At 36.1% G+C, this 27,690-nt stretch overlaps 2 protein-coding genes across 2 annotated transcripts; both read right to left on the minus strand.

Moving 5' to 3' along the window:
- Window positions 1-1,888: 1,888 nt before the first annotated feature.
- LOC132157679 (C-C chemokine receptor type 5-like) lies at window positions 1,889-3,377 on the minus strand. The gene is made up of 3 exons (XM_059566989.1): window positions 3,304-3,377; window positions 3,073-3,111; window positions 1,889-2,991 (listed from the first exon to the last, which is right to left on the minus strand). The coding sequence occupies exons 1-3, from the start codon at window positions 3,327-3,329 to the stop codon at window positions 1,914-1,916; spliced, it is 1,143 nt and encodes a 380-aa protein (XP_059422972.1). The 5' UTR covers window positions 3,330-3,377; the 3' UTR covers window positions 1,889-1,913.
- A 13,619-nt stretch (window positions 3,378-16,996) lies between these two features.
- Window positions 16,997-19,421, minus strand: si:cabz01093077.1 (C-C chemokine receptor type 4). The gene is made up of 2 exons (XM_059566990.1): window positions 19,181-19,421; window positions 16,997-18,200 (listed from the first exon to the last, which is right to left on the minus strand). The coding sequence occupies exons 1-2, from the start codon at window positions 19,201-19,203 to the stop codon at window positions 17,162-17,164; spliced, it is 1,062 nt and encodes a 353-aa protein (XP_059422973.1). The 5' UTR covers window positions 19,204-19,421; the 3' UTR covers window positions 16,997-17,161.
- Between the last annotated feature and the right edge of the window lie 8,269 nt (window positions 19,422-27,690).

Here is a 27,690-nt window from a genome sequence, read left to right on the forward strand (position 1 = left end):
CATTATATGTTTTAACACGATACTCCTTGCAGTTTTCATTGAAAATGCCATAGCCATTGTGTTGGAATACAACATGTGTGTTTAATTTTACCTGTAGTGTCTGTGACTCTTTTGAGAAAAATTTCCAAACTTGTAGAAAGCAGAAGCAGCAAGCACCAGTTTCATTATGGTAATGGGGATAGTCCCTCAGGAGGTGTCAGTGCATCCTGTCCTGTTAGTGATGTTTAACACATAATGTTTTGACTGGCTAGTGAAGGCTTAATCACGATGACTGGTCAGATATGGGAACATGACACATAATTTTATTAGAAGGACTGTACTGGGGATATTAGACTGAATCATAATGTCAACTTATTATCAGCTCATCGTGGGAGAAACATAGTTGAGCACGATTAGAATCATGCTTCTGGAGAGGAGTAGTGGCTGGGGTCTGTGGTTAAGACTGTGACCTGGTTTCTATTGCGTCAGCTCTACATGAGTTTAGGGCTGTTTTTGAGATGTGTTTTAACATAGATTACATCATTTACCTGTTCTGAGTGCAGTACGTGTTATTTTGCTTCAAATGGCAGAGTTGGCCATTTCATCACCATCACTCATTGCGTTATATTTTATAACCCATCGAGAAGCATACACTTTCGTTCTTGTGACTTTTGCCTGTTTACCATAATCTAAAAATGCAGCGTCTACTAAAAATGAATGCCCCAAAGTGATTTTTTATATTATGATAGCAAATAGGGAGCATAATGGATTTGCTTTCTTTACCTGTGACCATAAACCTCTGGTGTGTTTTGTGTGTGTGTGTGTGTTTGTGTGTGTGTGTTTGTGTGAGTGTGTGTGCACTTTTTCTGTATAAAAAAACTGGTATAAAAACAGGGTTGAATACACTCTCAAAGTAGCATTATTTCAAACCTATTTTAACAGCATTTGTTCAGAAAATAAAATGTATCAAAATTATACTAATCACCAAAAACCTTTAGGCCATTATGCCCATATATATATTATATATGGGTTAAAGTGTGTTACCATCTAACCTTCCTGCTGTTATCATTGGGGTAAAATAATCACTCTGCAAAGTGAGCCACACTTACATGTGAAGCTGTTTTTATTGATTTTTATTAACATTTTACTGAAGCTATGTATTCTTACAATAATGTAATTCATATAGTTATAATTTTAGGAAAAGTGCAATTCATGTATATTCATGTATATGTATTTATGTGTATAACTACAAGCCATAACAAAAGCAAAAAGTATGAATACAAATTAAATGATTAAATAAAAATTAAATACAAACATTTATATGCACAAATAACTCTATGAGGCTTGAAAATTACGTTGGACTGTTAAAGTTAAAAAGACAGATCATGCAATGTTCAGAACTTTGCCTTATGTACATACTTTCCAATTCATCTTCCACTCAAACTGCTCATCTACAAACTGCCCACATTTATATAATTTATTTTTATTTTTTTTATTTTCCTTGGGGCTAGGGGATGGATTTAAACACTTTGTCAGTAAATGTAATAGGGGTTCTTCACTATGGGCATATTTTTAGCAATAGCCAAAAAAACGTTGTATGGGTCAAAATTATCGATTTTTCTTTTATGTTAAAAATTGTTAGGATATTAAGGAAAGATCATGTTCCATGAAGATATTTTGTAAATTTCCTACCGTAAATATATGTAAAAAAATTATTAGTAATATGCATTGCTATGTGAACTTCATTTGGATAACTTTAAAGATGATTTTCTCAGTATTTTGACTTTTATGGCACCCTCAGATACCAGATTTTCAGTTGTATCTCGGCCAAATATTGTCTGATCCTAAAAAAGAAAAAAGTTATTTATTTAGCTTTAAGATTATGTATAAATCTCCATTTAACTTTGGTTTTGTGGTCCAGGGACATATTCTATTCAAACAGCTGTACTTAATCTCTCATCTACACTAGTGGTCTGTGAGTAAACAGATCCTGTGGCCTGTACAATGTAACTTTTCATGAACCGCACTCTACTGAATGGTGTCTTATTCAGGAGTCTAAAAAGTTGCCTCCTAAATTTCTCTCCCACAAACACATAAAGAAAGGGATTCAGACTGCTGTGTGAGTAAGCCAGAGCTTCTGTGAACTGCAGGCTTAGACGGATTGCCTTACTGCCTTTACAAGATGAAGTTATATGTTCCATCATCTCTAAAGCTTTTACAAAAGCAGCAATATTGTATGGAGCCCAACAGAAAAAGAAGACCACCATCACTGTGATGACAAGACGCATGGCCTGCCTCCTGGAAGAGCGAGCTGAGAGGAGTCTCTTTAAGATCATTGAGTAACAAAATCCAATCACAAAAATTGGAAGAAATAAACCAATGATGTTCATTTTAAAGATACCAAATACCTTTGTAGTACGATAAGAATCTTTATCATTTGATTGATAAGACATGCATATTTTTGTTTTGTTGTGTTCTGTGGTTTTGAGATATATCAGCTCAGGAAAGGATGCAGAAACGGCAATAATCCATATAACCACACTGGCTAAGATCCCATATGTCCTTGTTCTGACTTTCAGGGCAAACACAGCATGAACTACAGCCAAGTACCGATCAATACTCATCAGTACAATGAAGAAAATTCCACTATAGAATCCAATGTGGTAGACACTGAGGACCATAGTGCACATAAAATCTCCAAAAATCCACTGGTCTCTGGCACTGTGTGCCAGGAAGGGGAGTGAGGAGATCAAGAGCAGGTCAGCAATAGCCAGGTTCAGAAGACAGATGTCAGTCATACTTCTCAGCTTCACACCCATCAAAACCACCCAGACCACCAGTATGTTTCCCAGAAATCCCACCACAAAAAACAGAGAGTACAACACAGGAAGAATACTAGCTCCATGATCTCCATAAACACAGGAGTTTGAAACAATTTCTTCATAATAGTAGTCAAAATAGTCCCCTGTAGTTGTATCAGCAGTTGTATCATTTGTAGAGTATCCATCCCCACTTGAACAAAAAAAGAAATTATACTATAAGCAAAGCAGAGCTCTCCTGCAACTGTGACTAATAAATGTGATGTGACCTCACCTGGAAAATGGTGTGGTTTCCATCTTCTGCTGACCCACACTAGAAAGAAACAAATGAAATGTCTATCTTATATCTTGATTGGTTAATGTGACCAGCCTTTAAAAAAGAAATCTATAGGTTTGAAAACGGGATAACTTGTGGATGTATAGACTTATTTGTTTTCATGTCTCAGTTTCTCAGCGTTCTTTTTTTGCTGTTTGAACTACATTTGGAGATGATGTCTGGTCTTACCTCAGCAACGCAGCTGTAGAATTCATAATCAGAAACACAGAGGTGAACTAAGACAAACAGGGAAACTGAAAGTTTTAGCATAATGCTATATCTTTAAGGCATTAGTAAAAAAAAAAACAAAAAAAAACAGACAAATAGTATTACAATACATACTTTATGCGACAATATGCAACTGCTTTTTGCATTAATAGAAAAATAAACATTATATATATCATTAATCAGTAACAATTAGGCATTTTTCTTTAATAAATGTTAAAGTGGGGACACTCTATTAAATGCAGTGTATTTGTACAGCCCTTAAATATATATTGTACTTAAAAACACAAAGTATTGTTTCATAGCACCATTTCAAACAATATGCCTTAAATATGCCTCCTCAGAAATGTAGAGATATACGCACACATAAAAGCATACATTATTGTTCATTTGAGCCACATCAGATTAATGACAATGAATAATATTAATTTTTAATATTATTATAATTGTATTAGCCTTTTATCCACCACATAAAAAACATGGCTTCTTGTGCTGAGCAATTTGATGTTTTATTTAAAAATTGCAATTAAGATTTTCGAAAAACTTCATTAGTATTCTGTGAAAATTCCAAATTCACCCTACCACTTTATAAATTTAACAAATAAAGTCTTATGAATTATTTATTAGCATTACAGAAAATGTCACATACCTATGAGCACTATGAACGTCGATCTGTGGTGGAAACCACCTGTGACATTCAGACTAGTTCTGTGACATTGAATGTTTACAACAGCTGGTTTACCAACCAAAGTGTGAAACCATAACCATTTTAAACTGTTACAAAAGGAGTTTGCTGTAAAAGTAGGGCTTAGGGCTCAAATTTAAAATGCTCTCCATGTATATTAAAGGCATATAAATAAATGCTACTTTAAAAAGATGTCAAACAAATGTGCTTGCAATGAATACTTACAAGAGTGCAAACTGATCTTGCCCCCTGACCTTTCAAGCAAAGACGGGAAGTTGATATGAAATGAGATGAGATGAGATCGTATCATATGAGATCGGTCAAAAAAGCATGCTCTGTTATAGGGTTGTTGTTTTTTTCACAGGCTATTGGTTTATGGTACTTCCTGTATAGTTAAATTGGGGTAGGGGCTGCAGATTGCAGATATACTTTCATATTGGCTGCAACAGCAATGTGTCTATTGGCTCCCACCATTTTTCGACTAGATTAAAAAAGTTTAGAGGAAATTACATTGCTATACATCTATGTGGGAAGTTGTGGCCTAATGGTTAGAGAGTCGGACTCGCAAACGAAGGGTTGTGAGTTTGAGTCTCGGGCTGGCAGGAATTGTAGGTGTGTGTGCACTTTGTATGGGTTAAAAGCAGAGCACAAATTCCGAGTATGGGTCACCATAATTGGCTGTATGTCACGTCATGTTCTGTATTTTTATTTTCAAATGTTGTAGCACTGCAATATGAACTTCATAGTGCTTTAATGGTGCAATAATAATAATAAAAATAATAAAATGTGCCAATAAATAACCAGTTTAAAGAAAAACAAGCTCAGCTTTTCATGTGTACTCAGAACAGCTAAGCAATGTGTTATGTGGTTTTACACGCTCTGCACACACCCAACCACTTGTGCTTTAAAAAAAGATATCCGTCTGAATAACCAGAAACATTGTATAGTAAGATGGACTCTGGTTTTCTTCAAATGTTTTATCATTAAATAACAATGATTTGGATGTGCACCATCTGAATGAGTAAGACACTAAAACAGAAAACATGAAGCCAATAGCAGGGATGGTTTATCTTTGCACTTTTGTGGGTTCCTTTTTTGCCTTGGCCTTGGAAAAGTTTAACTCAAAGTTTTCTATTTCTTCAGACTATTTAGGCTTAAATATTGTGTAAAAACACAGATGTGTTAGACTTAATAGTAGCAAATGTAAATCATTTTAAAGAAATATAACTAGATTTTCACATTTGAAGTATAGCTTCAATATTTAAATGGAGCTTGCTCAAATATAAAATTGTTGACATGTTGCTGAAGTCTTCACCTCCTCTCAACAAAGTTCATTTGAGGTTCATCTATAGCATAAATGTGGACAAGTCAATGGCAAAAAGTAACACGTATAAAGCCCAAAGTATACTTGTTTTTTAAGTGTATGTGAGATTCCACATACAGTGCATAAAATGTTATCATAAAGAATAGTATACATGTACTGTACCATGCATCATTTGTACCACAAGGTTGTTCCATGAAGTGGCAACACTGGCCCTGGCCATAGTGTCACAGTGGAAAATTAAACTAAAGAGACAGAATGACAACAAAAACAAAATACCATGTAAGAGAACCGAATTGACAAGCACTTGTGTGAGAGAAAGTTATGAGATTTTAGACGATTTTGGATGACAATCATTTTCAAAGATATTTTTGATCATTAATTCTGGAGAAAAATAGTGCAAGGCACTGGACAAAGATAAAACATTACAGAGCACATATGTTGACCACCTGCGTTCATACACACTAACAAAATGAAGTATACTTTGAAAGGCTACACATTCGACTGTACACAAAAATTACCTCAAACCAGCCTTGAATAAGGCCAGAATAAGCTTTAACAGTGGTGCCGAATATCAGCCTTAAACCATATCAGCACCAGTTTTATCCAGAAACCCCAAAAATGAGCTAAATACAGAATATCAGTCAGGGATCCATTCATAAACAGAATCAGCTACAAATAAAAGAGCACATTATATCTCTCTTTGACTTGATGTTTTATTGAAGAAAAATGAAGTCACTATATGGTAATATGGTTACAATAGTTGCACTTAACTCTTGACTCTTGTTAAATGAATTATATTTCAGCTATGTATATAGTCTTTTATTAAAACCAATTGTGCCTTGCTAAAAAAAAAAGATTTATAAAGAGGAATATCAGCTGCAGATGACTGTACTGTAGACATAAAATGACTGTCGTAAAGAGGTTTAAATGGATAGTTCATCCAAAAATGAAAATTTGCTGTCAATTTCCAAGCTGTAGGTGACTTTTATCTACAGCTTAAGTCACATAATTTCACATATTTTTCACATGCATGATTTTCAAGAGGACCCATAAGACGGTGATGTTACCAATGAGGCCAAGTGCAAAAACCATGTAGAAAATGGCAGCCTTGAGATGTGGATTCAGGTGTGAACCCTCAATCGTGCATACGGTTTCTGTTTCATATCATATGCTGCTGCATTCATGCTGTAATAAACAGTAAATGTGATTTAGTGACAGCTGATTAGTTGAGTGCTTATATCAGTATTTGCTGAAAAAAGTGTTTATATATATATATATATATACAGTGTTGGGGAGTAACTAGTTACATGTAACGCCGTTACGTAATTTAATTACAAAATTATTGTAACTGTAATTAGTTACAGTTACTAAGAAAAAATGAGTAATTAAATTACAGTTACTTATGAAATTTTTAACGATTACAAAGGGGATTACATTTGAATATTTACACACATCCACATACTGATTTAACTGATTCTTTCCCAAATTGCACTGACTATTCTGAGACATACCGCCCTAATAATTTCCGGGATGCGGAAACACAGTCTGGTTCGAAGAATCCAGTCATAAAAACGAAATGCCTAACGCGGACGGAATATGCCGCATTTTGGATGACTAAATCAAAAGTAGGTCAGTACACTTGAATCAAAACATGACATGGACTAGTGTCTGTAAATATTAAGCCCCAAAGATGCAATATATGACTTGCACATTCTGCGTGTCTGTGGAAATCAGGCGCGGACTGGACACCGGGAGAACCGGGACAATTCCCGGTGGCCTGGCAGATGATTTGCCCCTCTATTTTAATATTGTTATTGTATAATTGCACGCCGAATGTACTAAAGCCATCATTTGCGAATCCGCCATTTGATAATTAAATCTCTAATAAGTCATGAATTGTTAGTCATGACTCGCGCGCTCTCCGCGCCTCCGCCAAACGGTTTGGATCAGACTCAGAGTAATCAATGCGAGAGAGACAGAGAGAGAGAGAGAGAGAGAGAGAGAGAGAGAGAGAGAGAGAGAGAGAGAGAGAGAGAGAGAGAGAGAGAGAGAGAGAGAGAGAGAGAGAGAGAGAGAGAGAGAGAGAGAGAGAGAGAGAGAGAGAGAGAGGACTGCTGGAGCAGAGAAGCAGAACTACTGTTCAGGGTTTCAGGTCAATTTCATCTGTAAAAATGCTTTTTTGTCTTTGTTTTTCTATTTATTTAATCAAGCAGCAGCACGTTGCTCATCAGTCATCACTCAAAATACTATATAAAGGACATCATTATTATCAGTTGTAATGTTACAGTAGTAATTTAGCTGAAAAAAAAAACAATTTTTTTTTTATAGATTTAGGGGGAGCTACGACAGACAACAACACAACCCTTACGAAAATTAACATTTTAATATTTAACTATAAATCCAGAGAAAATGGTTACTATTGTTTAACTGTGGTAACCAAAAATGTAAAATTATTTTACAAATGTATTTATTTAAGAATAAATACAAATCCATTTGCAAAAAAAAAAAAAAAAAAAAAAAAAAAAAAAAAAAACAAGGTTATTTTACTTTTATATAGGCTAATAAAAGCATGGTAATTTTTTGTAAGGGAAAAACATGACTCGTGTACAGTATTAGGATTTTTCGATAAAGATATTGTAGTATTGTAGAGTATTGTAAAGTATAGTTTTGTTCAATCTTGAGTATTAAAGTCATGAGAGAGATGGATAACAGGGCAAAATAAAGAGACTGAAGAGAAAAATGGAAGTGAAGGTGCAGTTCAGGAGACAACTTTTAATTATTTTGCATGTCCCCAAATTAAAGATTTAAACCTTTTTTATGTCAGGTCCATACAAAAAATTGTTTTGTCCATGAATTTGTTTCTATGAGTTTGAATTTTCCAGTCTGAATTAATGGCAAAGACATGGTTTCATTTACTATAGGCCTACTGAAGCTTGCAGTGTTTTCAACCTCTGCTGCCTCAATATAGGAGTACACGAGCACATAAACATAATTTTTAGAACTGCTCTGTGTCACTTCATGTGCATTTTACTTATTTTGAGAAAACTATCATCATATACAAAGAGAAAGCTGTTTAAAAAAAAACACCAATGTTTCAGGAGTTTATTACAGAATATGTCACATGCTTATTAGATAACTGTATTTAAGTTGATGTATATGCTTTTATTTATTATTCTTTAATTTTCACAAATTTAGAAAAGTAATCAAAAAGTACTCAAAAGTAATTAGTTACATTACTTTAATAAAGTAATTGAAAAAGTTACACTACTATTACATTTTAAACAGGGTAACTTGTAATCTGTAACCTATTACATTTCCAAAGTAACCTTCCCAACACTGTATATATATATATATATATATATATATATATATATATATATATATATATATATATACATACATATACATATTATATTAAATTAAATTGTAACTTTTTCATTTAATAATAATTTTATTACTAATATAATTAGTAGTTAGAAAAAAATATCTTATTTAATTATAATATTTATAATTATATTGTATATTTATGTTATAAATATAATTAATTATAATATTTATAATTTGTAAAAATTTTATAAAATCATACTAATATATTTAACTTAGCTTTATTTATTTTTATTTTTTTTTAATTCTTGTTAGCCTTGATCTCCCCACCATAAGCACCACATTAAAAAGAAAAACAAATAAAAAAAAGTACTTGAAAAAATTATTATTTATGTAACACATTATGCAAATTCTGACATACTGTATGGTGCCAAGTGAGACCCCATACTTAGCCTTAACTATTCCAACTATTCCGACGATCTTAAGTAGAGTAATATAAACATAAAATAATATAAAACATCTACATTCACTACCACCCAGTCTCTACTGTAGATCCCATGTCCTAAATTCCCAGAATGCATTGCACTGTGACAACAAATTTTTGTTTTAAATCTTAACCAGTAGATGGAAAACAAACTTATGTGCAATATTATTAATCAATACAATAAAATGTAGCCTATGTAGAATTGTTCATGAAGCAGATAAAATGCCTACAATGAATCATTTAGGCTCAGCCTTTTCTTTCTTCCTGTGATTAATTTATATTTGCCTTTGGTTTCACTCAGAGCCATTGAAAAACAGTGACTTCTGTACGAACTGAGGAATGCAGAAGTAACGCGGGTTATGGAGCTGCCAATAGTTCCTAACAATAACAAGCTCTGGCATTGAAGCCAACTCATTTCAGTGTTTTTCATGCACACTCACTGGTAACTTGAAATTACAGCATTTTTTGATACTTTAACAAATTAGATGAGCTCTCAGGAATCTACCCAGTAGTTGTATTTTGTGAAACATGTTAAAGTTTATAAAGTATATACTATTTATAATAATTAACTATTATCAGATAATAGTTAGATAATATATAACATGAGCAAGGCTCATCCCAATTCACCTTATATGCCCTAAAAATATGTACACTTTTTGTGAAGAAAAAGTACATACCGTATTTTCCGGACTATAAGTCGCACTTTTTTTCATAGTTTGGCTGGTCCTGCGACTTATAGTCAGGTGCGACTTATTTATCAAAATTAATTTGAAATGAACTAAGAGACATGAACCAAGAGAAAACATTACCGTCTACAGCCACAAGAGGGCGCTTTATGCTGCTCAGTGCTCCTGTAGCCTACACTGAGCAGCATAGAGCGCCCTCTCGCGGCTGTAGACGGTAATGTTTTCTCTTGGTTCTTGGTTCTAAATAAAGGCGACTTATAGTCCAGTGCGACTTATATATGTTTTTTCCCTCATTATGACGTTTTTTTGTACTGATGGGACTTATACTCAGGTGCGACTTATAGTCCGAAAAATACGTACTTTTGAGCAGAATAGTAGGCAAGCTTTGGGACATACTGTGTCTTTAACGGACACTCTGTTGCTTAGTTATGTGCAATCTATTACTGTTTAAATTGCACTGTTATCAACAGTTAACAAAATTAAATTTTCTATCATATTGGAGAGAAAAGAGGAATGTTGATTTACCAGTCGTGGGTCTATCATGCCGAGAACTCTCTTTGTGTATGCATAATGATGCATTAAAAAGTTAATGACCAAACGTGTCATTATAAAAGTTCACAATGTTACTGCAGATGAAATATAATGTGCATAATATAATATAAATATTTTAATCAGGTTATACATTGATTATTTATCACTCAAAACCCTTTCTCTGCCTGTCCATCGGTTTCGCATATCCACCATGTTAGTAGTTTTTAAACACTTTTTATGCATGTTTGTAGTTCTAATCAAATCCTCGTCCACCATGCAATGTGTTGTGGGCAATATTAGCCGTTAGAGTGTGCATCGATCTGGACTTTGAATTGTAATCTCAAGTAGTAGACCATCTGGGAATCTTTGGCATACTCCTTTCAACATTCTATGATTTGGGAGATACTAATTCTGTTTTCAGAAAATATTTAGGATGGATAGTATGTGACTTGCGACGCATCATTAGTGTTTAGCGCAGTTGTCGTAGCTTGGAAGCAATTTTTTTGTTTACTGTGTTGAGACTGAAGTGCTGAAGTCGCGTTTGGTCTCGCCCTGTATCGTATTACTTGTCAGTGTCATGTGCTTGCTTAGCCCTTTGTTGTGATAAAAGCAAAGTCTATTCAGCTGAATTCAATTTCCATTTTGTCAAACGAGTACAAAAAAGGTTAGTATACCGCAGCAGCGGTCATAGCAGCCCTCATGTAAAGACCGATGACTCTACTGTGAGACTCCATGCAGGGACACTGGCAAGGGACACAAGATTCACTTTTGATTCATTCTCTTTTCTACACCTTGCTTCAGTTCTGTTTCAGTTTCTGAACTCAATTTAAACTCTTACTATGTATTTCCATATCCAAACTATTACTCTCACTTGCAAACCACACATCACACACGATATCCTTTAGTGTTCCTGTAGCTCAACTGGTGACGCATTGCATTAGCCAGTGCAAGGTTGGGGGTTCGAATCCCAGGGAACACATGATAGTAGAAATATGTTAGCCTGAATGCAATGTATGTCTCTTTGGATAAAAGTGTCTACTAAATGCATAAAAAAAAAAAATATCCTAACAACCTGCGCACATTGCCTGTGTCTGCTAATACACTACTTTTTTTCTATTGGTCTTTGTAATTGTCAGTCTGCAGTAAACAAAGCAGATTTCATTACATCTATTTCTAGTCATTCAAGACTAAACCTCATGGCCCTGACAGAAAAGTGGATCAAACCAGAGGACACTGCAACTCCTGCAGCACTCTCCAATAATTTCTCATTTTCCCACACCCATTTCACTGGAAGAGGTGGAGGTAGTGGTCTGCTCATCTCTAATGATTGGAAATGTATTCATTTACCTTCTCTGGACATTGATAGCTCCTTTGAATCACATTCAGTCACTATTACCCATACTTTTAAAATCCATTTTATAGTTGTTTATCGACCCCCAGGACCACAAGGTAACTTCTTGGATGAATTATATGTGCTTGTGTCATATAGCTCCGGGTGACTGCTCACTGACAACATTAGTCGTTCCTCCATGTTGAATGAGTGACTCCTGAGCAGGCTCCTGATTGGTTAACGCGGCGCGAATTGACGCCAAAGTTAAAAATTTTCAACTCGGGCATCAGACGCAAATACACGTCAAAGGCCCAGTCACCAGTCTACCACACCGTGCTAAACGCCTCATTCGCGCCTCGAGACCTAAACGTAAACGCATCTTTACATTGACTTAACATTTAAATCATTCGCGCAAGACGCTCTGTTCGCGTTTGGTGTGAACACAGCATAAGTCTATAACAAAGGGTGACAAACGTTGGCACCCCTGCAAAGTTTTGCTTCCACCTTAATCAATCACACCTGAACAAGCTAATTAAAGTCTGACCTGTTACTTGGAAGCTAAAGGCAGGTGCTATGCATGGCTGCGGCTATCAAGGCCTGAAGTTCGCCACCCTTGGACTATAATATGCATTATATTAATAATGCAAATAAGAGAAACATTTAGTTTTCAGGAGCATGTTCATCATGTTCATGTTTACATACCATATTTTCTGCACAATAAGGCGCACTTAAAAGCCTATAATTTTCTCAAAAAACAACGGTGCGCCTTATAATCCGGAGCACTTTATATATGGATCAAGCGCTCTGTCAAAATGTTGACATTCCCTTTAGCACTGCTCCATCTAGTGGATGCATAACGCAAACCCAGTCAAACGTTTGACTGCAGAATCTTCTATTTTATGCGTCTTATAATCCGGTGCGCCTTATAGTGCGGAAAATACGGTATGTGCATTTATGCTTGCAAACGTAGGCCTCAGACCTGTGCATGCATGAATACATGAATACATGCATACACTAACACATGCACACACACACATGCACACTCACATGTTTTTTTAGTATTACAGGCTTTCCTTTTCACAGAGATTAATTTTATCATCTGATCAGTCAGGCTAAGATCTGTGAGGCCTATGAACAATCAGTTTTAATGTCAATTACTAAACCTGTGCTAGCTAAAAGAAAACAAAAATGTTGAATGCAATATTTGGTAATAATATAGTGTAACAAGAAATGTATTAGCAATTTTTAAAAGGCTGGTCATTTTTGACTGCGAACACCACAGGTTATAGGACCTGACTTTTGGTGTAAATTGTATTGGTGAATACAAAATGTTTATTTTGAACATTTCCTTTTAACTGCATAGTTCTAGTCTTTGGTTAAACAGTGTGTGTGTGTGTGTGTGTGTGTGTGTGTGTGTGTGTGTGTGTGTGTGTGTGTGCATGTGTGCATGTGTGCATGTGTGCGTGCATGCGTGCGTGCATGCGTTCGTGTTGATTGTCCCAGAATGTGGTCTTACCTATAACATTTGCATGCAGATAAAATCACATGTACCTCATAACGTGGAAGTGGTTGTGTGTGATCACATAGTCCAATCAAAAACATCAATGAATGAACTTGCATCATGCCATGCACCAGATACTTGATCAAAAATATCCTGTTGATAGATTTGGATAAATACTGAACTGGCAACATGGGCAACATGGGCACTATTCTCTCTAATACATTAGAAGCTGTTGCCCGCATCAAATTGAAAAAGTTTAGAGAAAAACGTACTGTGCCATGGTATAACAGTAATACCCACTCTCTCAAGAAAGAAACTCACAGTCTTGAGCACAAAAAGACTGGAGAAAAACTAACTTTAGAATTGCGTGGAAAAACTGTATGTCCAGCTATAGACAGACTCTAGAAACTGCCAGGACATATCCCTAACTCATTGAAAATAAATAAAACAATCCAATGTTTTTATTTAGCACAGTGGATAGATTAACAAATAACCAGCCAATTTATATATTCCATCAACATTTAATAGTAATGACTTTATGAATTTCTTCACTGATAAAATGTTAATTCTAATACTTCAGTTTCATCCATCGCACCCAAAGATAAACTGCAGTGCTCTACAACTATAGGACAGGAAGAGCTAAATAAACGTATCACTGCATCTAAACCAATAACATGTTTATTACATCCTGTACCCATTAAATAACTGAAAGAGTTGTTACCTGTAACAACATGAATCATCTCATTTTTCACCAGTAAAATATGGAATGCCACACGGAACTGTCGTAGGTCCTCTGCTATTTTCAATATACATGTTGCTCCTTGGTAATATTATTAGAAAATACGGGATTCGTTTCCAATATTATGCTGATGATACTCAACTATATATCTCAATGAGACCAGATGAAACTTCAAAATTATCTTAGCTAAAAGAGTGTGTTAAAATAATTTTCCAATAATTTTCTCCTATTAAATTCGGATAAAACAGAGATATTACTTATTGGACCAAAACACAATACACACAATCTCGTAGATTACTGTTTGCAACTAGATGGATGTACTGTTACTTCCTCTAAGTCCAAAATCTGGATGTTATATTAGACAGCAACTTGTCTTTTGAAAACAAGATTTATTTCCCATATTACAAAAACCACATTCTTCCATCTTAGAAACATTGCTAAGATACAAAACATGTTACATTTTTCTGATGCAGAAAAGCTAGTTCATGCATTCATGACCTCTAGACTGGACTATTGTAATGCACTTCTAGGTGGTTGTCCTGTATCTTCAATAAACAAGCTACAGGTAGACTAAAATGCAGCGGCTAGAGTCCTTACCAGGTCAAGAAAATATGATCATTACCCCAATTTTACAGTCTCTGCACTGGCTACCTATTAAGTTCTGTATCAGTTACAAAATATTATTACTTACCTATAAGGCCCTAAATTGTTTAGCTCCTGCATACCTAACTAGCCTTCTACCATGCTACAATCCATCATGCTCCCTAAGGTTACAAAATGCTGGACTTTTGGTAGTACCTAGGATAACAAAGTCCATTAAAGAGGGAGAGCTTTTTCGCATTTGGCTTCCAAAATCTGGAATAGCCTTCCCGATAATGTTCGGGGTTCAGACACACTCTTTCTCTGTTTAAATCTCTTTCGCCAAGTATTGCATCTCATTATTTTGGACTGCAGTTATATCTGATCAAATGCACATTATTATTCTTTAGCTTGGGTTAAACTAATTAATTTTACTTGGTTGGAACAGCAGCTACGCTAACCCCTCAGAGGACCTTAGATGATGCTAACCCTGAAACAACATACAGAAATAACAAATATTGCCACAAGTGTGATTACATCATATAATAATTGATGTTGATAGTGTTCATATCTATTTGAATGTAGTTTATTAATTTTTCAGAACATTTCTACCATATGCCTATAAACTGAAAATTACCACTGATAAGCTACTGCTAAATGTTATAGAAATTGAAATTGAAATTTTCTGTAATGTTGCTTTGCAATGATTTGTATCGTAAAAAGCGCTATAAAAAAGAATGTCGTTTTAGACCCTATAGACAATTTTTGCAAGGTTTTTGACACATTGTTTTAGATTATCATTTTGATTAGGGCATTATTACTATACATTTTATTAATATCACATTACTGTATAGTTTGGATGCACATTTTATATAAAATACTTTCTGGATTTATTTTCCTAATCTGTTTTGTGCTTTTTGAAACAATAGTCATGTCAGCAGTCTTAATGTACTGTTTGCATCAGAGCCAAAGAACACAGGAAATCCGTTTCACTCTGCAGTGCATGTCTCTTCAGAAAACTGTGGCTTTCTGCTCTAGCTTAAAAGGTAAAGACAATGGTTAGTGTGAAGTTACTTCCTTGAAGCTTCACATACGTTATTCACACTTTTACAAGAAGTTATTTCCGAACCTTCCTGATGTTTTACACATGACAACCAATATGGCCAAATAAATAAATAAAATTATATGCAAGGAGATATGCTACAGTATTTATTATTGAGTTGGATTTGCATTTTGTATTGATTATATAGGTAACAACCATTATTATTATTATTATTATTATTATTATTATTATTAGTTAATTCATCATTCAAGCATTTGAATCACACTACAAACATAAACAACAGACTGTTTATATACAGGACACGCTGACAACAAAAAAGTACCTTCAAGGGGTATAACAGCCTGTCACTGGGAAGTATCCTCAAAGGGACAACTTTGTTCCTTCTGTTTCCCCTAGTGTTTATAATAATACCATAAGAGTAAATTTTGCTACCTTAAGGATACAAATTACTACTCTAAGGTGCTAATATGCACCCTTTGAGGGCACTACCTCAGTGACAAGCTGTTGTACACCTAATTTTGGCTGACAGTGTAGATGTGGAGCAGCAAACATAGTGTGTAAACAAAACCCCATTAATGTAAAAAAAAATAAAATTAAAATTAAAGTATCTAAAAATCAAATCTAAAATTCCATGGTCCAAATATTATGCCATATTTGATATATTATTGCATGATAATATGCATAAATATGCCACTTTAGTAAAAGGTTAATTTCTGCATCCACATGTTTAAAATAGCATAATTCAGTATACTGTTAGGCTTCAGAGACACTGTTTGTCAAAGATTTAAAACTAAAATAAAATAGGCATGTATGTGACTGCAGTGCCATATGTGTTATAGGGAGGGCACTTTTGGTAAGCAGTAGCATTACAAAATACTTTTGAAACAGTTTGATCATTTTATTTGTTTATTTACATATTGATATACATCTTGATATGTGTATCAGTGCATTTGAAATAAGTAGTTTAAGCATAAAATGTAACAGACATTAGGAATACACAATTCACAGATATCGATTTAGTAATTCAGTAATACATTCAAAGAACAGTTCCTCTATATCGATACTGCACTCACACATCCTCTTTTAGCCCATGTGTGGGAAAAACCTTTTGTGTTTGGTTTTGTCTTCGAAGTGTGTGTGGTTAAGGATGATTTTTTAAATTTTTATTCCTGTGGTTAATAACTATTATACGGAAACAGTAATGAACTTTTTAGCAGGTCATGTAATGCGACCTTAGAGATATTGAGGAACATTTAATCATTAATCATTTGTAAATTGTTCAATTTAATGCATAAGTTCATTTTTAAGCCAGTGTCTAAAACACTAGTTTATTCACAAACACTAGAAGACTGAAAGAATCTCTTGCCCCACCAAGCTGAAGCAGAATTTTCATGTTCTTGTATGATTTCACATGCTTGTATGATGGTTCATTTTTATCATTGACATTTGGTTTTACTAATTGAGGTAGTCTAATTGATATGATATTACCATCAAATGTATTATATGTTGCAACACATGAATGAAGACATCTTAAATGATAAGCACAATATTTACAAAGAAACAAAAAATTTCCAACCTACACTTGTGTACTTTTTATGGGAGATGTAAAAAAAATAGCCGTGTTGGAAGTTTCATTCTCTGAAACTTTGGATTGCGTAGATGACGACTGGTAAGTCTTCACACATCCAAGATATCTTGAAAACATACTTATTAGGGATTTTCTGAACTTTTCTCCAACAAAAGCATAAATGATCGGATTTACACAGCAGTGAGTGAGTGCGATCGTCTCTGTCACGTCCATGGCCATGTTGATACCACGATAAGCCTCGCAGCCACTTAGAAAGCCAAACTCCTCCAAGGTTTTCAGAAATACCATCACATTGTAGGGCACCCAGAAGACCACAAACACGATGACAATGCCTAAAATGAGCTTTATGGCCCGTTCCTTTTTTGAGTTTTTTGTCTTCTTCACAACCATTAGGACCCTGATGTAGCAGTAGGCTAAAATGGGCAAAGAGATGAATAGTCCTACTGCATTTTCACCAAAGTTACGGAAAAGCTTCCACTTCTGGGCTGACCCAACAGGATAAACTCTCTGACAGCTGGTAATGTTTTCCTCTGTGACCATTGCTGCAAAGATGGCCTCTGGAAGGGCAGCACAGATGGAAACCATCCATATAATGAGACTCACCACGATTCCATATCGCATCATCTTCGCTCCCAGCACCGCAACGGCATGTACAATGACCAAATAGCGATCCACGCTCATTAGAGTCACGAATAAGATCCCGCTGTAAAATCCAACTTGGTATGTACCCGCCATTGCCTTACACATTTCATTGGCTTTAAAGTAGTGGCCCTGTGCATAAAGAGCCCAAGAGGGCAGTGAGAGGACCATCAGTAGGTCTGACAGAGCCAGATTCAGAAGGCAGAGATTTGTCATATTTTTCACATGCATGAATTTCAAGAGGACCCATAAGACGGTGATGTTACCAATGAGGCCAAGTGCAAAAACCATGTAGAAAATGGCAGCCTTGAGATGTGGATTCAGTTGTGAACCCTCAATCGTACAAACGGTTTCTGTTTCGTAGCTATCATATGCTGCTGTATTCATGCTGTAACAAACAGTAAATGTGATTTAGTGACAGGCTGATTAATTAATTGCTTATATCAATATTAAAAAAGATAGTTTAAACACAATTAATAAAACTGGTAACATGCCACTTATATGGATCGCAACCACGCGTTTGACTCATCATATAATGATTCTTCAAACTTTTTTTTCAAGCCACACTGATGTGCAATAATGTCATCATCAGTGTGAAAGATCATGTCAGTAAATTGCACTGTTCATTAGCAAATCATGGGGATTTCACTGTATAATTCGGGAAATTGTGAGTCAGAAGGCATGCCAGTTTGCTTACATAAATTAACCTTAATAATTTGTAGAGAGTAACTATATTTCATTGCTTAATGGTTAGTGGCTGCACAGAAGACAAAGTTTTATTATGGTATATATGTATTATATAGGGCAGGCAGCGATACACTGACAGTACGGTAGTACTTCACGGGTCAAGTGTGTTACAAGTGTATCTAATAATACATATTCAAAAGGTAAGCATTTAATAAATGCTTTTAGATTTTTTTATACAAAATTTGACAGGGACAACAATTTAAACTCAAACCTCAAAGCTACCACATGCAGACCACATTGTTTTCAAATATCAAATACATACAAACAGAAGAAGGTCGCAGCAAGTTGATTAACCACAGGTTTCTCAAGCATCCCACCGCAATCCCACTATCATACATCAATGTGATATCATGTACTACTTTTGTGAATAACAGTACTTGCACAGTACAGTCAAGATGTCCTAAAATACTCCTTATGCTGAATAGATCAGACATACAATCACTTGTACAATATGTGATATAATAACTGGATAAAAAAAAAAAACATTGAATGTAATATATTGGGCTGTTCTTAGGGAACAAGGTTACAATCTAGAGCCAATCCTCAAAATTTATTAAAATGTTTTAATGATGGTTTAAAACACAACATGATAAAAATTCAATAAATAAAAATTATGTTTACCTGTCTGTATATGCTTCAGTCATGATGAGAAATAGCTGTCACTCTTGTTGCTGAAATGATGTTAAGATGTTCATGGAAGTGAGTCTAGTACATTTCACTCTCTTTCTGTACATTTGCCTTCAGCAAATTTCCTGTAAAATGAGGCATGTGTGTGTGCGAGAGTGCTTTTTTGCAAAATATTATCTTGCGACGCGAAGGTAAAATTTGAACATTTCCTGTCACCGCACTGAGGTTAGCAGGTTTGGATGCACAAAAGAAATTCCCGTGGAGGAGATAAAACAATAAATCTGAGTCATTTGAGGCTGTGACAGCTACTGAATGAACGCTAATAAGTCCCCCCACCCACAGTGAATGTCTTGAAAAGGACATTTTATATAGATAGCCTTATGTTCAAAACAAATGCCATCCCACACCAATGATAATGATAAGCCTGTAATGCTGAAAAAACTGTTTTTGTGCTCTTTTCTTCTTTAACAGTGAGTCAGTTTTCAGGGAATTAAAAAAAAAAAAGAACAAGTGAAACTAATGATTATTCTGGGAAAATTAATTATAGGTTCCAAGATTTTGTCCCTTTTTCCAGCTAGTCACGTTATTTATAGGCTAGTTGACTTATATACATACCTTTCAGTATCAAACAGCTTGAATAAAATAAATTAAAAAATAAATTAAATTGTTATACCATGGTCTGTCGGAATACAGGATTCTTAATGGATAGCAAGTAGGCAATAAAACAGTTTATTGCACAGGTGCTTCAAAGCCACCGTTAATCAGTGTTCTATAATAATGCGCTGATTTAATTGATGAACACACACACATATTTCTTGCAAGTAATTTCTTTTTTCAAGTAATTAGTAAAGTAATGCATTACTTTTTATTTTAATAGAAAAAAAGTTACTTTTTTCAAAAAAGTAATGCAGTTACTTTGTTTTCCCATTTATTGACTGACAAGTCTCCTGTGTGAATATGATGATGTAGTTCTAGACTAAATGAGAATGTGCATTAATTCATAAAAAAACTGATTATTATTCATCAAAATTAATTAAAACAGTGAAATGCAAACTCAGAATATGACCCAGGTTTGGGCAATACCTGAAATAATTAAATATGTTAAATAAAACACATGTATTGTAGTGTAGCGGATCTGACCTGAATCAGACAAATTAAAGAGTCGATTAGGACTGTGGTTGAAACACGAGCCGATTTCCTCAAAAAGGCAACAGGAAGTCATAAAACATTCTGTGCCACAAGTCCCAAGGAAGATAACAAACCAACCAACTCTTTCACAGAACAGCTTTCAACATTACTGACAATTGAACAATTGAACAATTGAACAATTACTGACAATTTCAATTCGGAGAAGAGATTGTCAAATTTGGGGCAAGTAATTGAGATGCAACGCCGGACATCACATGTAAACCCATGAGAGTTATACACCATATCCTTAAACACACCCACCTAGCAGAACCAGACTGAAATTCCTAAGCGGGGCCTTTTAAACTCTGGTCTCCACAGAAATCTTTGTCAAAAGAATGGCACAGAAACTGTCTTTTCTACATATATATGGACCAAAATGAACTCAAAAAGACTTATAAATAATTATCAGTCCATCGCTTCACTCCTTATTCATTTATATGTAACCCACACATTTGACTATCATGTCATAATCACTTATTGTGTATGTCTTTTAATAACTATTGGATAGCTTAAGGATACATATTCATGTCTAGTATGTATGTATTCGATTCTGTTAGCTTGAAACAGTTCTGACCATCAGTTATTTGTCAAATGTATCATATTCTTGTTATAGGAATCATGTCCAAAATTATACCCTGCAAGAGCGGGAAAATTCGGACCACGTGCTTGATAAGATAAAATATGATTTATGATACCCCTGAGCCAAGACAATATCTGATTGGTCAAGACAACATTTGAGGTGTGGCCAACAGGCCATTTTAAATACTTAGGACACCATAAAATCTTGCTTTTAGTTTTAGCTTTGCTTTTGCTATCAGTCATGCCAGCTTTTTAGTATGCTTTTAGCTTGCGTTTAGCTTCTGCTATTAGTCATGCCTGCTTGTAGTTTGCTTTTATTTTGCTTCTTAGCTTTAGCTTTTAGCCATGCTTTTAGTCATCACTGTTCTTTGAGCGCGGTTCCAGAGTGCTTCGGCCTGCCTGCTGCTACTTAGCCACGATGAGAAGAAACACCACCTAGCCTCGTCCAACTTTACTTATTTTCTTTTCCGTTTGAGAGTTTCATGTTCTGAGTTAAGTTTTGTAATGCCGGTCTCCGAGTCTGACCTCGACTGCCCGTTCAACTTCAACCAGCCACACAACTCAAGTAACTTTACCTCTTAAACTCATTTTTCCCTAATTTTCGATCTTCCTGCAACTTGTGTGAATGTGTGAGTCCGTGCGTTTATTTGTTAGATTAGTTTATATGTCTTAGATTTACCAAAAAAAGGCTTATTCACATTGAAAAGAGAAGTATCTTGTGTTTTGTGCTTACAAGTTAATGTCTTAAACTGCCGATCTTGTTACTGTGCTAATTGATAGTGTTTTCACTATACTTTGGATATTAATATCCAACACAGATTTGATGTTAAACGGCTCGTTTAGTGAATCGCTGGGCGTCTCAGTGATCAGCCGTGAAACAGTGATTCTGTTCAAATTCCCTTTAAAATCTTAAATGATTCCCTTTGAGCTAAATTGACCTGTTTCCCTTACAGTAGTGTAGTGTCTTTGTTGCTGACCATTGATAATCCAGTTCAACCATACTAATAAGCAAAAATGACTTTAGATAAACTAACAATTGTGCTTCATTGTTTTTCTTATTGCTGATGAGTGTTGAACCTTCTTTTTACTTTTCCTTCAGCCTGAGGTTTATTCATTACACTATTTGTTGTTAAAGTGCTTTCACATTGGCTATAAATAGAACTTATGTTAAAAACAATTAAGTCCTGCTCATATTTAAAACAATGCATTATTTTCTTTAGTTAATAGTTCAATTAGTTACTTTTTAGGGAGTCACACAATATTGTAATACATTACTTTTAAAAAATAACTTTCCCCATCACTGCACATGCATGTATATATTTAAGAAAAATATGTTTGTATATTAAATTAAATTAATTGATATAAATTCATATAATATACATTATATGATTATAAATATATGCTTGTAAATATTTTCTAAATATATACTGCATCTGTTTGTATTTATTTATACATAACAAATATACAGAGTGTTTTATTTTGATTATTGATTTGATTATAATAAATAGTTTGACAGCACTAACACACACACACACACACATATATATATATAGTCGCCTTCCATTTTTTGTTTTTTGCATATTTGTCACACTTAAAAGATTCAGATCATTAAACTAATTTTAATATTACACAAATATAATGCAGTTAAATACAAAATCATGATTTTATTTATTAATGGAAAAAAAACTGTACAAACCTACCTTGCCCTACTTGAAAAATTAATTGCCTCCTCCTGTTAAATCATGAAATAACTTTCTGGTTACTGATGTAACCTCGATTCCCTGAGATAAGGGAACAAGGATTGTGTGAGACGCTAAGGGGAAAACGCCTTTTTTTTACTCTGTACTGTACTTGTGTTGCTCGGCAGAAAGGGCGGAGCCAACCCTTTTATAAGACAGCTCAGAGCCATCGAGTCATTGATTCGCATGCAGCTTATAGCACAGCAAGTGACGCAATGCTAGTCCCCTTATCCGAGATAAGAGCAGTCTCTTTCGAACGGTCTCTCACGTTGTGTGAGACGCTAAGGGGAACGCATCCAATCGGTGGTGCTAAAAGCAGATACAGGATATCCTGTTTTGCGAGCCCAGTCTCAGAGCACTAATAAGGAACCCTGAGAAAATGAGCACATTGTGCCTCAAGCTAGTGGCTGAGAAGTACAAATATAACCAGCTTCGCCCAAGGGGGAAGAGTCGTACATTAAACTGAAAAAACTTAGTCTAAGTTATCTGCTGGACCACTCCCAGAAGGAGGCCATCCTGAGGAGGGAGTGTGCCCCTTATCCTGAAGCTCTTGCTAATAGTTTAGCACATGGGACGTCACATCGACATGATATCGGGTCCAACCTTTGTGCAGAACTTCTCCTCAGCGGAATGGGCCACAGGCTGCTGCTGAGAGTTGCAGTAGCTCTGGGAACCAGGCCTAGTTCCTCCAGAGTTGGGCCACTAGGAGGAGAGAGCACTTGGTCTCCCTGACCTGTCTGATGACCTGAGGAATCAGGGCGATTGAGGAAACACGTATAAGCAAGCATTGGGCTAGTTGTGGGCCAGTGCATCTCGCTGTATCGAGAAATGTGATGGGCACTGAGAGTTCACTTTTGATGCAAAGAGGTTGACCTCTGCCCACCCAAATACTGACGAGATCTCTTGAACCATTTGAAGGGTATAGCGCCCATTAGCCCGGGGCTATCTTGCCTCTGGATAGCAAGTCTGCACCAAGGTTTAATCTGCCCAGCACATGAACCGCCCTTAACAAGAGGAGTTCCAGGGCTGACCAGGAGCTGAATGCAAGATTGCCCTCCAACAGGGCAGCCAAACCCAAGTTGAATGCCTCCGTTGTGACTACCTTCCTTCTGGTGATCAACTGAGTAACAGCCCAGAGCTCTTTGTGAGCAGTCAACTGCCGTTCTGACCTAGCTAGAACCAGGCAGTCATCAAGGTAGTTCAAAATATGCATTCTCTTCTGTCTCAGAGGGGAAAGAGCCACATCTATGCACTTCGTGAAAGTGCGCGGGGCCAGAGACAGTCCAAACGGAGGTACTGTATATTGATCGGTCACTACCTCAAATGTGAATCTCAAGAACAGTCTGTGATGGGGCACTATGTGGATGTGAAAGTATGCATCTTTCAGATCCACTGTCAAAAAACAGTTCTCATGGTCAAATGTGAGGATCTGTTTGATAGTTTAAATCTAGAACGACCGACGCTTAAGCGAGCGGTTCAAATACATCAAAGATCTAGAATGGATCTCAGCCTGCCATCTCTATTTCGAACGAGGAAGTAGAGACTGATAAAGCCCAACTCGCTGTTTGCTGGGGGTACCATTTCCACAGTGCCTTTTGCAAGCAATGTGTGCACTTCTTGTTGGAGAAACAGCTCTTCGTTGTCCAGAACAGAAGTTTGAATAACACCTCTGAAGCGAGGTGGCCTGTGAGCTAACTGAAGCGAGTAACCTCGCTGAATTATTTTTAAAACCCAACTCTACACTCTTGGAATAGCTGCACAAGCTGTGAAACGGGAGGCTAGAGGGTATATTTCTGCAAATGAGAGCTCACCGAGAGAAGGCAGGGAACTAGCATTTGCTAGTGTGTGAAGAGAAAATTTGCTCTTTATTGTATATGGGTCTGCTATTAAATTGGTAAAACATTCATGTACTCGCTGCACCTGTAGGACATGACCTTCTGGAAACGAAATTTCATTGCTCAGAGGTGTTCAGAGGGATGGAAGATGAAAGCGAGCTGTTTTGAAATATAATTTTGGATAGGAGAGTTAACTTTAACATTGTTAATTGGCATTAAAACAGATTTGGTCCAGTTTTGGCTCACTTCCAGCGGAGAGTACGCTGGCGCATGTTGGCTGCCGCTTCTCTGTCCTTTTTATTTCCTTTTTATTTTTGTAACCTACATTCTAAATTAAGTTTTTCTTAAATATTAGTTGGTGTGTTTCACACTGCTTTTAATGATACTGGAGTTCTACTGTGGAGTTTTCGATGTGCGCCTGTTTGATCGGATTTGACAGCATGGGAACGCTGATCTTGTCAACTGGGAACGCTTTGTGTGACTGTTTTCTGTGCTGCTGTATGACATACTGGACTCTGGATTCTACTTCAAGTAACCCAAATCGGATTTCTCTGTTTCTATCATCATGCGGATATCTCTGATATCTATTGTCATCATCATTTTGACCCTGTCTGGGCTTCGTGGAGAGCGGGTCCTTCAACACTTGGATTTCATCATGATAAGGTACTCTTTCATTGAACTTCTTTCGTTGGAACATCATTTACTTCCTGACGTTTGCGTTCAAAAGACTCTGAAATCATTTGGACTTTTACATCGACCGAAATATCTGCACAGAGGGTCGCGGCAGATCACTACCGGGACGGGGAGTGGTATTAAAGTGATACGCACTCGGTCTATGGACACAGAAACTAACAAACATTCTCTGCGCGGTGTTTGCCTTGCAAACTTGCGTTATCCACAAATGACTCGTCAGAAATTGCGTCTTGATACTGCGCGATTTGCACATCTAAATGTTCGTTCTCTTAACAATCAGACTGCTCTGCTCTATGATACCATATTGAACAATGCATTGGATATATTTTGTATCTGTGAGACTTGGCACCAACCAAATGACTTCATAAATTTAAATTTGACAACTCCACCGGGATACACATATATTCAAAGGCCACGTCTAAGTGGAAAAGGTGGCGGTCTTGCTGTTATATACAGAGATGAACTATCTGTCACAGAGATTTCTATTCCTTGCATTTCATCATTCGAGTGTGTTGCTTTTAAAATGAATGGTGCTTCTCCTGTTCTTATTGTACTCATCTATCGACCTCCAAAACCTAATTCTTTGTTTTTTAGTGAGCTCTCAGAGCTACTTACATCTGTTAGCTCTGTCTGTCCATCAATTATTCTCACTGGAGACATTAATATCCATGTGGACAATCTTAGAAGTAATCAAACTGTGGAATTTATGGAGGTACTTGACTGTTTTAATATGACACAGCATGTGAAATTGCCCACTCACAACAAGGGTCACACACTAGACCTGGTGTGTTCTGTAGGGGTGGACATTGTCCAGCTGGACAGCAGTGACTTGTGTATTAGCGATCATAAGCTTCTCACTTTTAACCTAAATGTTCCATCTTTAAGAAATGCTCATAAGAGGGTCATTAATTTTAGAAATGTTAAGAATATTAATGTTGACACTCTCTCATGTATGATATCAGAGCACTCAACAGTTGAAACTGTTGACCACTATAATTCCATTTTGTCATCTGCTTTGGACACGTTAGCCCCTAGGAGAACACGTGTCGTTACATTTGCTAAATCATCTCCTTGGTACACTACTGAGCTCAGGGCTCTTAAAGTGAAAAGCAGACAACTAGAACGTCAACACAAAAAATCAGGTTTAACTGTCCATAAGCTAATGCATGATGACTTTTTACGTCAATATGCTGAAGCACTTAAAATAGCAAGAACAAAATACTACTCGTCCGTCATTAGGGATGGTACTGCAAATCCAAATATGATTTTTAAGACGATTAACAAAATTCTTGCTCCAATTAAACCTTCAATTTGCTTTTCTGTGCAGGAGTGTAACAAATTTCTCATGTTTTTTACGGATAAAATTTTAAGCATCTACAAGTCTATCAATCTTCCATCTTGTTCTGCAATTCCCGAGACCTATCCAGTTACTTTTCCTAAGTTTACATTATCCAATTTTGACTTAGTCACTACTGATTGTATTTCAAAATTGGTGATGGCAATGAACACCACTACCAGTGCTCTTGACCCTATCCCAACATCTGTTTTCAAGGGGTGTCTTTCTTCAATTAGTCCCCTCATTTGTAGCATTGTGAACACCTCACTTACTACAGGTACTGTTCCGAAGGCCTTAAAGGTTGCAGCTATTACAACAGTCATTAAAAAGCCTGGTTATGATAAGTCAGACCTATCAAACTATAGGCCTATTTCAAATCTTCCCTTTCTTTCCAAGGTTTTAGAACGTGTGGTTGTAGCACAACTCCACTCACACCTGGTATCCAACAAGCTTCTTGAACCTTTTCAGTCTGAGTTTAGAAAGGGACACAGTACTGAGACAGCCTTGGTTCGTGTTATGAATGACCTGCTTGTCTCAGCTGACTCTGGAGCCTCAACCATCTTGGTCTTGTTAGATCTGAGTGCAGCGTTTGACACAGTGTACCATTCTATCCTGCTGAATAGGCTAGAGAGCTGGCTTGGTATTACTGGCACTGTACTGGACTGGTTCAAATCATACTTCACTGATCGTTCCCAGTTTTGTCTTGGGAAACAACAAATCGGATAGTGGACAAGTCTTTTCTGGTGTTCCTCAGGGGTCTGTCTTGGGTCCTACATTGTTTAGTGTTTATATGCTTCCTTTGGGGCAAATAATTAGGAAATATGGTCTGGGGTATCATTTTTACGCTGATGATACTCAAATTTACATTAGCTCTAAATCAGACCCAACTGTCACCTCAAAAATTCTCTCGGAATGTGTGCAGGAAATGAAAACATGGATGCATCATAATTTTTTAAAACTAAATTCTTCTAAGACAGAGATTCTACTCACTGGCACACCAGCAGCTACTCGCAAAGGAAATCATTTTAATTTGACCATAGATGAAAGTGTTTTAGCTCCATCTACTAGCGCTCGTAACCTTGGTGTGATTTTTGACGCTCATCTAACATTAGACTCTCACATTAAGAGTGTTAC

Source organism: Carassius carassius, chromosome 15 (genome assembly GCF_963082965.1).
Source record: "Carassius carassius chromosome 15, fCarCar2.1, whole genome shotgun sequence".
In the NCBI taxonomy this organism is placed as follows: Eukaryota; Metazoa; Chordata; class Actinopteri; order Cypriniformes; family Cyprinidae; genus Carassius; species Carassius carassius.

What these genes read in the sequence shown, in the direction of transcription:
- LOC132157679 (XM_059566989.1), bottom strand. Translation starts at nt 3,329, where the DNA reads ATGAATTCTACAGCTGCGTTGCTGAG. An exon ending in TCTACAGCTGCGTTGCTGAG is followed by an intron (nt 3,112 to 3,303) that starts GTAAGACCAGAC and finishes GTTTCTTTCTAG; the next exon opens with TGTGGGTCAGCAGAAGATGG. An exon ending in GAAACCACACCATTTTCCAG is followed by an intron (nt 2,992 to 3,072) that starts GTGAGGTCACAT and finishes TTTTTGTTCAAG; the next exon opens with TGGGGATGGATACTCTACAA.
- si:cabz01093077.1 (XM_059566990.1), bottom strand. Translation starts at nt 19,203, where the DNA reads ATGACTGAAGCATATACAGACAG. An exon ending in ACTGAAGCATATACAGACAG is followed by an intron (nt 18,201 to 19,180) that starts GTAAACATAATT and finishes TGTTTGTTACAG; the next exon opens with CATGAATACAGCAGCATATG.